The sequence below is a fragment of the Pelodiscus sinensis genome, chromosome 1, assembly GCF_049634645.1.
Source record: "Pelodiscus sinensis isolate JC-2024 chromosome 1, ASM4963464v1, whole genome shotgun sequence".
Lineage (NCBI taxonomy): Eukaryota > Metazoa > Chordata > Testudines > Trionychidae > Pelodiscus > Pelodiscus sinensis.
The window spans coordinates 51932777-51946449 of record NC_134711.1 but is presented as its reverse complement, the minus strand read 5'-3'; the positions used below and the strand labels follow the sequence as shown (position 1 = coordinate 51946449).

At 46.0% G+C, this 13673-nt stretch overlaps 1 protein-coding gene across 26 annotated transcripts in view; it reads right to left on the bottom strand.

The window, feature by feature from the left end:
• Positions 1–13673, bottom strand: part of NRCAM (neuronal cell adhesion molecule) — a 283739-nt gene that overhangs the window by 80974 nt on the left and 189092 nt on the right. For all 26 annotated transcript variants that reach the window (XR_012904139.1, XM_075929879.1, XM_075929866.1 and 23 more), the window contains 2 exons: positions 2679–2863; positions 1108–1239 (listed from right to left, as the gene is read on the bottom strand). Coding sequence is in view for 25 of the 26 variants with exons in the window: in XM_075929879.1 (XP_075785994.1) it covers positions 1108–1239; positions 2679–2863 (317 nt within the window). In the remaining variant the exon portion in view is untranslated. The remainder of the gene's footprint in view (positions 1–1107; positions 1240–2678; positions 2864–13673) is intronic.

Below are 13673 nucleotides of genomic sequence, written 5' to 3'. Positions count from 1 at the left end.
AAAGAATTTTAAAAAGTTATAAGTTGTTTAAGTAATTTCCCTTTCATAGTACACTTTTAAATCTTTAAAGTACCAGCACAAGACAGCAGACTTTCGGAACAGTATCATTATTTTCTGTTAAAGCAGTTAGTTAGGTTGGTTAGCGTTGTCTTCGTGTTACATTGTGAAAGGTGAAGGACCAAGGTACAGGACCAGCAGAGATTTTATGATATTATATAAGCAGAATAATATAAGAATAATTGACAGCATATTGCAATATTGGTGTGTAAGTTCTCCTCAAGAACAGATGTGGTACAGATAACAGTTGCCTTGCATCTGTCATATGGTGTTGCCAGTCATAACACTGATAACAAATGAGCGACTGGGGGCATTAATTTACAGCTGCTTTACACACACACACACACTCTCTCTCTCTCTCTCTCTATTGCCTTAGGGATTCATCTCTCTCTCTCTCTCTCTCTCTCTCTCTCTCTCTCCATTGCCTTAGGGATTCATCTTCTCTGACACCTACTTGGCACAAGCTGATTTCCCAAGAGCTGCTAATTCATTCAAACTGCCTTACTACAGCATTTGATTGCGGAGAGCTGGAAGGCAAGAAATATTCCAAATTCTAACCCCTGAAGAGGTGCTTAATACAGTCACTGAGGTTTCTTTCTGACCTCCTGTCCCCTTTTCAGTTCTTACCACAGAACCAGCCCTTCACTGGGGATGCAACTGAGCAGATATAAATCTAGAAAGTACTGAAATGGCAATTCCATAATAGCAATTCTATTGCTCTGATATCTCCAGTTAATGGAACACATTACAGCTTCGCTAGGAAGACTCCATCTCCATAAGGATTATGCTAGTAGTGGCCCATCCCTAAATAGCATTGTTATAAAGCTTTGTCACACTGCGGCATACTTGAGGTAATTTCTGCTTTTTCATGTTCATACACCATAACATTTTTCTTTTATTTCAGATGCATTAATAACTTGACATCAGGCCAAATATCCTTAAATATGGAATAATTATTCATATGTGAACACATTTCATATCTTTGTCCCTAATCTTTATTAGTTTGTATTTTTATTCATCCTCCTCCATTAAGATGATTAAAAATCTTACTTGCTATGGATACTCCGTTTCTTAGCCAGCTAATACTCGGTTTGGGGTTGCCATTAGCTCTGCAGATCAGGGTTCCATCCTCTCCAGGAGACAACACAAGGTTTCTAGGGGCTGTGATCCAGTATGGAGCAGCTTTGGTCAGAGAAAGAAAAATACAACAAATGTCAGGTGAAAAAAAAAGTGTGTTTTTGTGTTTGCTGATTCTTCTGTCTGCAATACTGAATAATTTACTGGCAAAATCATGCTTTGTTTAGCTCCAATTACATGTGACACATGAAATTGGGCTTTTAAATAGATGGACAATAAATCATACAAGTATTCATACCTGTATTTGTCAACATTTTCAGGTAAATAAAATGTGATTCTTAACTGCATTTAAGTAAATTTGAGTAATATACATCAGCATCTTTAATCCTAATCTGCATTTCTAAAGACAGCCAAAGGTAACAGCTTCTGTAAAAGGATTAGTACAGTAGCTTTTCTAATGAATTTGAGGTGTCCCTGATACTGAAGCAACCTTGGGAAGAGGAAGACAGGGACAGATAACAGAGGAAGAGAAAAGTGCAAGTGACTCAAGTGGCTGGTGGAGGTGAAATAGATTTAGGGTAAAAATTTGGCTCCACTGAATTCATGGAAAAACTCCCAGCAATTATACTGGGGTCAAAATTTCATCCTGGCTGTATTACAAATACAAGAGAGAGCAACCCAAAATGAACAAAAGCTGACTTAAAAGAAAAATAACTTACACACATTTATCAGCAGTAAGTCTATGCAAACAGCATATGTCACATTTTGCATAAATATAAACAAGTGCATTTGGATTAGTGGACACAGGTGCATGAAGAATTTATCTTTTTATTTTTAAAAAGGAAGTGGATGATACCCACAGAACCATTTTGAACAAAACCAAAGTCAACATCAATGTAAATTGGTGCCAAGAGTTTTGAGTGAACATTAGAAGTTTACTTAAAAGAAATTACTTATTTGCCCCATCAGGAATAATCAGCTAGTATTAGCCAATTCCTACTCAAGCCCTCAGGCACATTTGAAATACCAGCATATTTGAAATCTGTTTAATCCCAGTGTTATAATGCTACTACTGGACAGATAAAATCTAGCTTGGTAGAACCAGAAGAAAGGAGTTTGAAAAAACAAAAAGGAAGAAAAGGGAAAAGAGCAGGGGAATGGGGATGAGAGACAAGACAAGACTGAAAGAAAGAAAAAGAAGCAGCAGAAGAAGTGGTGGAACAGTCTCTTATGACACTGAAAGAAAGTCTAGATTAAATTTACCAAGGGGTAGCTTCAATTTAGCACCAAACAGCTGTGTGGTAAAAGAACACTGCCACATATTAAAATTAGGCCATCATAAAAATTAAAGACTGGACAGGATAAAGCCATGTCTTGTGGGAAACATCAATTAATGTATTGAATATTTTACTCAGTGCCTTTTACAGTTATCATTCATCCTTGTAGATATGATTTACTGTAATATCTTTTCCTGATAATACAGCACATTATTACCTTGCATTTGGATGCCATCATTGTTTAACTTGGAGTTATTCTAGCATTACCTTTGACAGTTACTGTAATGGTATGGTGAGTGGAACCTAATGTATTTCTTGCTATACATTTATATTTTCCAGAATCAGCTTCAGAAACATCTATGATCTTCAGAGTTTTCTTAAAATTTTCAAAAAATGTTCTGTTAGTGGGTAGTTCTCCTCCCTCTTTAATCCAGCGGATAACTGGTGTGGGTCTGAAGACACAAAAATACAAATGAGATTGAAGAGCTGGGCAAAAAGCAAGGTTAAGCGTCCAATCCATTAATTTTTCATATTTATATTGTAAAGATAATTCTTGCCCTGAGAATGTTGACATGGATTTTTGGCTGGTATGACTAACAAATATAGAAAATGTTACTTAATCATTTTCAGCAAATTGTAGCATCATTAACATCAACACATTTCCTTGATTTTAAAATAACAGAATACATTTTTGTGGAATCAATTGCAATTTACAACTGTTAATGAGTCAGGTTAAAAAAAAATTGAATGTTCTTTTTGATAGTACGGGGAATGGAGGAAAGGCATAGAGATAGCCCCTGTCTCAGTGAAAGAGGAGAGCTCACCAAGGGTGATAGTGGGGCAAATCAATTGTTGAATCAACTGCAATTTACAACCGTCAATGAGTCAGATTCAAATACATATTTGAATGTTCTTTACCTAAGCTAGGATTATTTATTTGTAGTGACAAAGTAATGCTCATGTTACTTTGGAAGAAGTTACTCACCTTGTGCAGTAACATTGTTTTTTTGAGCTCTGAGTGCTCTACTGTACGTGTGCTTGTATCCCTGTGTTGCTGATCAGAGAACTTTGGGAACAGTGTCACCACCTCATGCCCAGTTGTGAGCCTAACTAGCACTTGCTGACTAACCCTCGCCAGTGCCTTTTGTACCACAGAGTCACTGACAAGAACTCTGAGCTAGAGTGGTGGGGGGAGCACCTCCAGGGACACCAAAGAACCATTGTTACTGCACAACAAGAAGTGAGTTGTTGTAGTTGCCTCTCCCCCTCCTCTCCTCTGCCTGCTATGGTTGGCTCCACTCTAGGTGACTCCTGAACTGTGCCCCTCCTGTAGGGCTGGAGCTTTGGAGTTGGGTCAGTGACAGATGACAATACAGTGGAGCCAAAGATGTCATCAGATGCATAGTGCCCAGTAGTATTTTGCAAAGGTATGAACTGATGGCCAAGTTGCCATTCCACAGATTTCTGAGATAGGGGGATTCTTGAAGAAGGTGACAGAGAAAGATATCAACCTGTGGAGTACAGGCAGATAGTACTGGGGATACTGCACATCTGATAACACTGTATAAAGTACCTTGACAGCATTTAGAGAATGTCTGGGTTAATACTGCTGAGCCCTTGGGTGTTTCACATCAGAAAGGAACAGCTTCAGGGCCTTCCAATGCGTGCAATCTCTCTTTTTTTTTTCCTCAGTGAATGCTTTACATAAAAAGTTAGGAGGTAAACTATTTGGTTCATATGGAATGAGATTACCTTAAGGATGAATTTCGGGTGTGGCATAATCTTGTACTGAAAGAATATTGCATAGGTGGGATGTGCCATTAGGGATGCTATTTCTCCCATCCTCCTCACTGAGGTGATTGCTATTTTCATTAACAGGCATCTAAATGAACAGGTGATGACGGACTCAAAGGGAGGTCTAGTCATGACTTTCAACACCAGGCTTAGTTGCCATGTAGGTGTGGAATGTTGTGGTTGTCAAATGGGTAGGTGGTTCAGCTGTAGTGGTTGAGGGGAGTGGCCTATTGGCAATTCGACCTACACATCAAAATTGATGTTTGGAGTTGAATGAGTGTGATGTAGAAGGATATGGACCTAATGGTTTATGCTTGGGGAATCTAGATTTCATAAAAGAGCTGAGATATGCATGACCTGTGCTGAGGCAGCTGACTAAGTTTTCTCTTTTGTCCAAGTGTGTAGATCCCTAATGAGCAGAAAGTGATCCTGGAATCTATGAAGGTAGAGAATGGCTTCCATTTTCTCCACAAAGAACATGGCACCCTCAAAGTGAAGATCTTCAACAGTCAATTGTACCTCTTTAGGAAAGCCAGAAATATGGGACCATGATACACATCAAATAACCATCACCATGGAGGTGGACCAGGATGCAGAGTCAGCTGCATCGAGAAAAGACTGTAGCGTTATTTGGCTACCTATTGTTCTTCCTGGATTATAGCTCTGAACTGGTCACACAGTGAGTCTGAAAGCAGATCTATAAAGTTGTTAAGCTGATGCAGCTTTATTTTGTTGTTAAGTCTTAATTAACTATTCAAAACTAGCATGGTGAGGAATAGGTCTTCCTCTTTAAGAGGTTCAAGCGCTTCCAATTCCTTATTATAGGGGGGTGGATCTCTTTTGGTGATGAAGGCCTCAGGATTTTACCATGCCTTGACTCTGGAGTGGTGGGGGGAGGGTTGGAGAAAAGAAATTCCATCTCCCTAGCTGGCATGTAATATTTCTTATCAAATGCTTGGGTCTGTCATATGGTTTTTGTGAGGTCCAGAGAGTTTAGTTCGCGGGGATGGCTATTTTAGAGGCCGAGGAAGAGTGTAATATGTCAAGGGTAATACATCTTCTGATTAGAGTGCTGCTTGCTCCTGTCTTTGTGAGTCGGTATTGCTGACTCAGTTCCTGTACCCTTCAGGTCCTTAGGCACATCAACCATACCTGCCTCTCCAGATCTTTGTGAAAGATGGGTACTGGGTTGGGATTGCCTCAATGCTGATGATGCTGAGTGTCCTGTTAGAGAAAAGAAACTGCCCCCCCAGTAAAAAAGTTTGGCCAGGCCGCTCTTGCTATAGTGGGCTGCAGTACTCCTTGGGAGAAACCGGCCGCACCCTTCCTGCATACCATTGCCTTTAGAAAAAGGGAAGGTGTGAAAAGGGGAAAATAGCCTCAGACTCTCCCACCCGTCACCTTGGCGTGAGAACAGCGGGGCTTACCTGGTCGCATGAAACCTGCACAGTTTCAGCTCAACTCCTGGGACACAGACCCCCCACTTGGTGACCATTGGGCAATATATGGTGATATGCAAGCGCGGGAAAGCGATGTGCAGATTTGGGGATAAATACCCATCGCACAGTTTGCTTGAGGAGGTCTTCGCAACACACGTACCACCGTGCGTGTGCCTTCCCGTATACTTCAAAGCGCTACCGGCCTGATCAACTGACCAGCCACCTCCCCCGACTTTCGGGCTTAACCAAGGCCTTCGCAACCGAACCGATATCTGTGAAATGTTCCGTGTGCTGTGTAAGTTGGTATGTGTGATTTGATTTTTTCTTGTTGTATAAGCTTAGTGTTGTAGTTGTTTTGGGTAGTACATAGAGTTTGTAGTTATCACTGTTATTTAATTAGTGTAGCTGGATATTTTAAGATTAGAGACTATTCCCCTTGCCGTTCCCATCCTTATATCTCTGACACGTTTAACTAGAAATCATAGAATAAATATAATAAATACTGTAAATTCATTATTAACATGGTCTATTAAAAATCTTAGAATAAATACTATAAATTCACCACTGTCATAAATAAATATTTTTATTTGATAAAACTGTCCACCTGGTTCTGTCCTTCCCCCCTTGTGTATGCATCATCGGACCTGTGATTCTCGCGACATATCCCAGAGATCTCTTGCAGGTAGCTTGGGGCTGACTCTTGGGACGTACTATTCTCATTTTCCATGACTTACGAGAGGGATCCATAGCTGAATACTTTGACCGACATTTGAGCGCTATGGGGAAGTCACATCTGGTAGGTGATTCTTGGCATAGGATCAGGAAGAGTTAGAGAGCTGTCATCATGAAGATGATTTTCTGTATCTATTCCCTGTCCCTTTGAGACCTGTGTCTAAGCTTCTGGCAGAAACCACACTGCTGTAGGATGTGGCTTTTCCCAAAGCAGGGCATTCAGTGACAGTGCTTGTCAGCCACAGGGATGGGCTCATTGCAGGAAAGCTTCCTGAAGGCTGGTGAGCTTTTTTTTTAATTGGGGTAGAGAAAATAAGACTGCTAATGGCTTTGTCTCTAGCAAGGGATGGATGAGACGGAACTGAGGGGTAGGGGGTTAACCTGCATGGACCGACTAGTCTCGTGGTGGATCAGAAGGGGAGAAAGCACATGTGCAATACTAGTGGGCAATGCTTGTAAAAGTCTCTAATCAGTAGAGCAAGAATGCTAGCTCATCTAGAGTAGAGTACTGGTAGGGACATTACTTGAACAAGAATGTAGTTTCCGGTACCAATGACACATTTATGCAGACTCTATCACCTTGAGCAAACCCGTAATACTTCTTGTACTTTACAAGCTTACTATTACAGGTCAGAAATCTGAACTTGTCCTAAATTTCCAAACTAAAAATCACAACCAGCATTATCATGGTTCCAAAGGCTGGCAGCACTCCACACATTTTGTGCCAGTAGCAACCCTGAACATGACAGATCTGGCTCACCAAAGGATTTAATCAAGAGTGGTAGGATCTTAAGTAGTACAGAGCCACACTATTAGTTCCAACATAAGGCACTTCCCTAAAGTTGATTCAGATGGAGTGAACATAGCAAAGGAGACATGGGAGGATATTCCTGTGACCCACCAACGTCAAGTCTTCTCTACAAATTTTGGATGATGCAAGTTACTTTGGTATGCAACTACTAAGTTTGTATCTCATTTGGGTGAGTACATACTTCACTGCTTTATGTCAATACTGTGCAAACTCCCCAGAAGTGCTTGTGTCAATGCAAAGTGCGATGCTCTATGAGTAGGTATCCTAATGTGCCACGTGCCACCATCTGGCACAATACTTTTTAGGAAATTTTCGCAGCCTGCTGTGGGATAGAAATTACTTGCCCATTGCCCTGGGAAATAGACATGAAAGAAAGAAACATGATGACAGAATGTATTTGTTTAATATTTTAAAATTTTACCCCATTTTGATACAATCACGTGTACTTTACGCTAACATGGGCCACTGACTTTTTTTTAAAAATAGGAACCACAGAACTCTCAAGGGATGAAAGAAAGTTTCTAGTTCTGCACCAAAGCAGTTCTGCACCCTACTCTGCTAATTTCTTCTTAAGAGTAAAAAAAAGAATGGTTCCATACCTCGTAACTGCTGTTCTTTGAGATGTGTTGCTCATGTCCATTCCATGTAGGTGTGCGTATGTAGGTGTCGTCAGAGATTTTTCCCTCAGTACCTGTTGGGCCAGCTGGGAGCCCCCTGGAGTGGCGCCGGTATACCGGCCGATATATACCCGTTGGCCCCCCTGCCCTCTCAGTTCCTTCTTACCAGAGCACTCCGAAGAAGGGGAGGCGGGTGGGATTTGGAATTGACATGAGCAACACATCTCGAAGAACAATAGTTATGAGGTAAGTAACCGTTCTTTCTTCGAGTGATTGCTCATGTCCATTCCATGTAGGTGACTCCAAAGTGGAGCCTGAGGAGGCGGGATAGGAGTTTTAATCTTCCACAGAACGAAGCACACCCAGGGCGGCATCCTCTCTGGCCTGATGTGACAGCGTGTAGTGGTTGGCGAAGGTGTGGACAGAGGACCAAGTGGTGGCCCTGCAGATGTCCAGGATTGGTACCTGCGCCATGAAGGCTATGGAGAAAGCCATTGCCCTCGTGGAGTGCACTGTGAGAAGGGGGGCTGGGACCCCCACTGGAGCGTAAGAATCTCTGATGCATGCAGTGATCCATGAGGATATCCTTTGTGTTGTGACTGGCTGCCCTCTAGAGTGTTCCACAATGGCCACAAAAAGTTGTTGTGATTTGCAGAAGGGTTTTGTCCTGTCTAAATAAAAGGCTAAGGACCTCCTGATGTCTAGGGTGTGCAGTGCCTGCTCCTCCCCTGACATGTGAGGTTTGGGGTAAAACACTGGCAGGAATAGGTCTTGAGATACATGAAAGATTGACACCACCTTGGGCAAGACAGCAGGATGGGGTCGTAGCCTGACTTTATCCTTAAAAGAAAACTGTGTAGGGGGGACCTGAAGTGAGAGCTTTCAGTTCGGACACACACCTAGCAGAAGTGATCACCACTAAGAGGGATACCTTGTAGGACAGGTGTATTAGAGAACATGTTGCCAGGGGCCCCATGAGTTTGGAAGGACCAGACTGAGGTCCCACTGAGGGACGGGCTGTCGTACATGTGGGTAGAGTCTGTCTTGTCCCTTCAGAAACCTATTTACCATTGGATCAGCAAACAGAGATTTTCCCATCTCTCAGGTGGAAAGCAGAGATAGCTGCCAAGTGGACCCTAATTGAGGAAGAGGAGAGTTCCTGAAACCTGAGATCTAAGAGGTAATCCAGGATCAGGGGAATTGGGGCCTCCCTCGGGGAAGCAGCCCAGATGTAGAACCTCTTCCACTTGGCCAGATATGTAGCCCTAGTGGAAGGTATCCTACTGCTTACCAGAACTTTCTGAACCCGAGCCGAACATTGGAGCTCCGCTGCTGTCAGCCACGGAGCTTCCACGCCATCAGGTGCAGGGAGTGCAGGTCCGGGTGGTGAAGCCTGCCGGAGTCCTGGGTAATCAGGTCCAGAAGCAACGGGAGGGGTATGGGCCTTTCGCATGACAGGCTGAGGAGGGTTGAGAACTGATGCTGTCTGGGCCATAATGAGGGGATGAAAATTAGAGACACCTTGAACTCCTGCACTCGGAGGAGGACCCCGTGAACTAGTGGGAACGGTGGGAAGGCATACAATAAGCCCCTGGGCCAGGGGTGGAGGAGCATGTCTCCTAGGGTATGTCTACACTACAAAGTTAATTCGAACTAACGGACGTTAGTTCGAATTAACTTTGATAGGTGCTACACTAGCGCTCCGCTAGTTCAAACTTAATTCGAACTAGCGGAGCGCTTAGTTCAAACTAGGTAAACCTCATTGCACGAGGACTAAGCCTAGTTCGAACTTACTAGTTCGAATTCAGGGCTGTGTAGCCCCTTAATTCGAACTAGTGGGAGGCTAGCCCTCCCCAGCTTTCCCTGGTGGCCACTCTGTGCACCACCAGGGAAACTCGTATGCCCCCCTCCCGGCCCTGGAGCCCTTAAAGGGGCAAGGGCTGGCTACGGTGCCCGTGTCAGGTGCAAGCCTGCCAGCACCCAGCCAGCAGACCCTGCACCTGGCACGCCATGAGCCAGCCACCCGATGCCCCCCAGCCCTCCGCCTCTTCCCGGGACCAGGCTGGTGGCTCTCGGGAGCCTGGCCAGGACCACAAGAGGAGGGCACCCGCCTGGTTTAGTGCAGACATCGTGGACCTTGTCCACAATCTCCGCACTAGGCACAGGAAAGTGGCCATCTAGGGCAGGAGAGCTGCCAGCCTGGCCACCCAGGAGCAGGTCTGCATGAAAATCAAGGTGGTCCACTGAGACCCCCGATCCTGAGCCCTGAGCTTAGAATGGCCGTACTGGGTCAGACCAAAGGTCCATCTAGTCCAGTAGCCTGTCTGCCGACAGCAGCCAACCCTAGGTACCCTGGAGAGGATGGACCAAAGACAGTGACCAAGCCATTTGTCTCGTGCCATCCATCTCCAGCCTTCCACAAACTTTGGGCAGGGACACCATTTCTACCCCCTGGCTAATACCACTCCATGGACCCAACCTCCATGACTTGATCTCACTTCTCTTTAAACTCTGTTCTAGTTGTAGCCTTCACAGCCTCCTGCAGCAAGGAGTTCCACAGGTTGACTCTTTGCTTTGTGAAGAAGAACTTTCTGTTACTAGTTTGAAGCCTGCTACCCATTCCTTTCCTTTGGTGTACTGTAGTCCTTCTATTAGGGGAACTAATGGGGAACTTTTCTTTATGCACCCTCTCCACACCACTCTTGCTTTTATAGACCTCTATCATATCTCCCCTCCGTCTCCTCTTCTCTAAGCTGAAAAGTCCCAGTCTCTTTAGCCTCTCTTCATATGGGACCTGTTCCAAACCCCTGATCATTTTAGTTGCCCTCCCCTCTCCCACCCTCTCTCTTCTCCTCTCCCACCTCCTTTTCCCGGTCTCCCCGAGTTTTGTTCAATAAAGAGAGATTCTATTTTTGAACACACGTGTCCTTTATTTTGTACATCAGGAAGGGGGGCTAGGGAAGGGTAAGTGGAAGGATGTGAGGGAGGAATGGGGTACACGCTCCCAATGGGGAGGACTGGGCTGGTTCTGTGGGCTTCTCGGGGTGGAAGCTCTCCTGCAGCCCCCTGATTGCCTCCTCCCCCGGATGGCAGCCTGTGGCAAGTGCAGCCGTGGTGATGGCCAAGTGCTGTGATGTTCCGCATGTGGGCACTCAGGGCATTCCAAGCCAGGACTGCTTTGCAAGCGGGGAACCCTGAGAACTGTCTGTCCGGGGTGGGGGTCGGGTTCCTTTAAGCACAGCCCTCGGCTAGCCTGAGACAGCAGCTCCACGCTCTAAGTCCTCATCTGATGCCCTGCCGGCACTGCTTCCGGCCATCCTTAACCCCGGTTCAGGGTCCACTCAGTGTGGACATGCTAGTTCGAATTAGCAAAACGCTAATTCGAACTAGTTTTTAAGTCTAGCTGTGCTAATTCGAATTAGCTTAGTTCGAATTAACTAATTCGAATTAAGTTAGTTCGAATTAGCGCTGTAGTGTAGACATACCCCTAGGGAGCAGGAGCGGCCCAAGGCGGGCTGTGGCAGCTGGTGCCCCAGGTGAAACGCACGATCAGTGCCCCCGCCTGCACAGCCGTCAATGGAGTGACGGCCTCATTTGGCGCCCCGGGCGCCCTGTTGAAGGCAGCACCCTAGGCGATGGCTGAGTCGGCTGAGTCGGCTTACAGGCCGCCCCTGCTAGGGAGCCCCTTCCCAATCCTATCAGGGAGCAGAACCTCAGGCACTTCTTGTTCTGCCTGGTAGTGAACAGGTCTAATTGGGGAAACCCCCACTTGTGGAAGATGGAGCAAGCCACTTCCTTCCTGAGGGATCACTCGTGGTCAGAAAAGGCCCTGCTTAATTTGTCTGCTAGGACATTCGGGGAACCCAGGAGGTAAGAGGCCATCGGGTAGATATCCGCCCCGATAAGGAAGTCCCACAGACGGATCACCTCCTGACACAGGTGGGGAGAGCAAACCCTGCCCTGTCTGTTTATATACGATATCGCCGTCGTGTTGTCTGATAAGATAAGGACTGACCTGCCCCTGAGTTGGGGAAGGAAAGCCGCACAAGCCAGGCAGACAGATCTGAGTTCCCTGACATTGATGTGCAGGGAGAGATCATCCCGGGACCACATACCTTGCGTCCTCATGTCCCCCAGATGCACTTCCCAACCAGTGTCCGACTCATCTGTCATGAGTCGGATGGTTGGTACAGGTCTGGAGAACGAGACTCCTGCACAGACCTCCTCCTGATGAGTGCACCAGTTCAGTAAGTGGAGGACAGTATCGGGAACCGTCACTACTCTGTCCCACAGGTGGAAAGCTGGGTTGTGGACTCGTGCCAGACACATTTGCAGTGGGCGCATGCGAAATCTGGCGTGTTGCATGACATATGTGCACACAGTCATTAAACCCAGGAGATGCATACAGGCCCTGGTTGTGGTCACCAGTAAGTTTTGCAGTCCCCGGATGGCGAACACTATTGCCAGAAAATGAGCCCTGGGGAGGGAAGTCTTTGCCATTGTCAAGTCCAGGTTGGCGCCTACGAACTCTATTATTGGGGTCAAAATTAGAGTTGATTTGTCCACATTAAGGAGTAGGCCTAGCTCCCTGAAGAGGTTCTGGACTGCGGTGATATGGGCCCACACCTGGTTCTCGGACCATCCCATCAGGAGCCAGTTGTCTAGATAGGGGAACACCTGAATACCTCTTCTCCTTAGAGCGGCGGCCACGACTGCCATACATTTTGTAAAGTCGCATCGTGTCAGTGCCGGGCCTGCTGCCACATCCCATACCACGTCCAGTACCGGGACTAAAGCAGTTGCCAGTGCCACAGTGGGTGTCAAGGTTATTGCCGGAGTTGTAGGCTGCACTGAGTGGTGTTTTCTGGCGTCCTGGAGTACGTCGTCAGATGCCCTTGACGTTGGTCAGTGCCAGCTGTTCCCATGATCCCTAGTGGGGGTCGGTGTCGGTGGAGGTGAGGGGAATGACTCAATCAAGTCCCTGGCAGCCTCGAAGGCCTCCAGAGTGGAGGGTTCTGGGAAGTCCCCCAGTGGGCTGGGTTCCTGGTGCAGAAGTAAACATCCACCCGACCGTGATGGTCCAGGTTTGGCGCTCCATGGTGCCACATGCCCCACTGAGGGCACAGAGGGCACGCGCCTCGGAGGTGATCTACCTCTGTTAGGCCTCTTCTTCTGCAGCACCCAGGACTGCGACTGGTTCCAAGGCCTGTGCAGTGCTGGGGAGGCGTGAGAGTGTGCCAATGCCTCCCACACCGACGCCGGTGTGCCCTGAGATGCTGGTACTGGATCTGATGCCAGTGCCAGTCTTAGGGCTGCCTCCATGAGGATGATCTTTAGGCGCGATTCTCTCTCCTGCTTCGTGAGGGGCTTGAAAGCTTTGCAAATCTTGCAGGCCTCTGAAAGGTGAGCCTCTCCCAGGCAATTTAGGCAAGATTAATGTGGGTCACCGCAGGGCATAGGCTGGTGACACTTTTTGCAAGGTTTGAAGCCTTGCAGTCCAGGCATACCCTGTCAGGAGCACAGTGCCGCAGCAGCAAACAAAGACAGATAACTACACAATTTATGTAGCACTTTAAAGACTAACAAGATGGTTTATTAGATGATGAGCTTTCGTGGGCCAGACCCACTTCCTCAGATCAAATCTTTTTGATCTGAGGAAGTGGGTCTGGCCCACGAAAGCTCATCATCTAATAAACCATCTTGTTAGTCTTTAAAGTGCTACATAGTCCTGTATTTTGTTTCAGCTACACCAGACTAACACGGCTACATTTCTATCACTATTCTACACAATTTAGTTATTTCTGTTACTACTCAATTTAGAATAGTGATAGAAATGTAGCGGTGTTAGTCTGGTGTAGCTGAAGCAAAA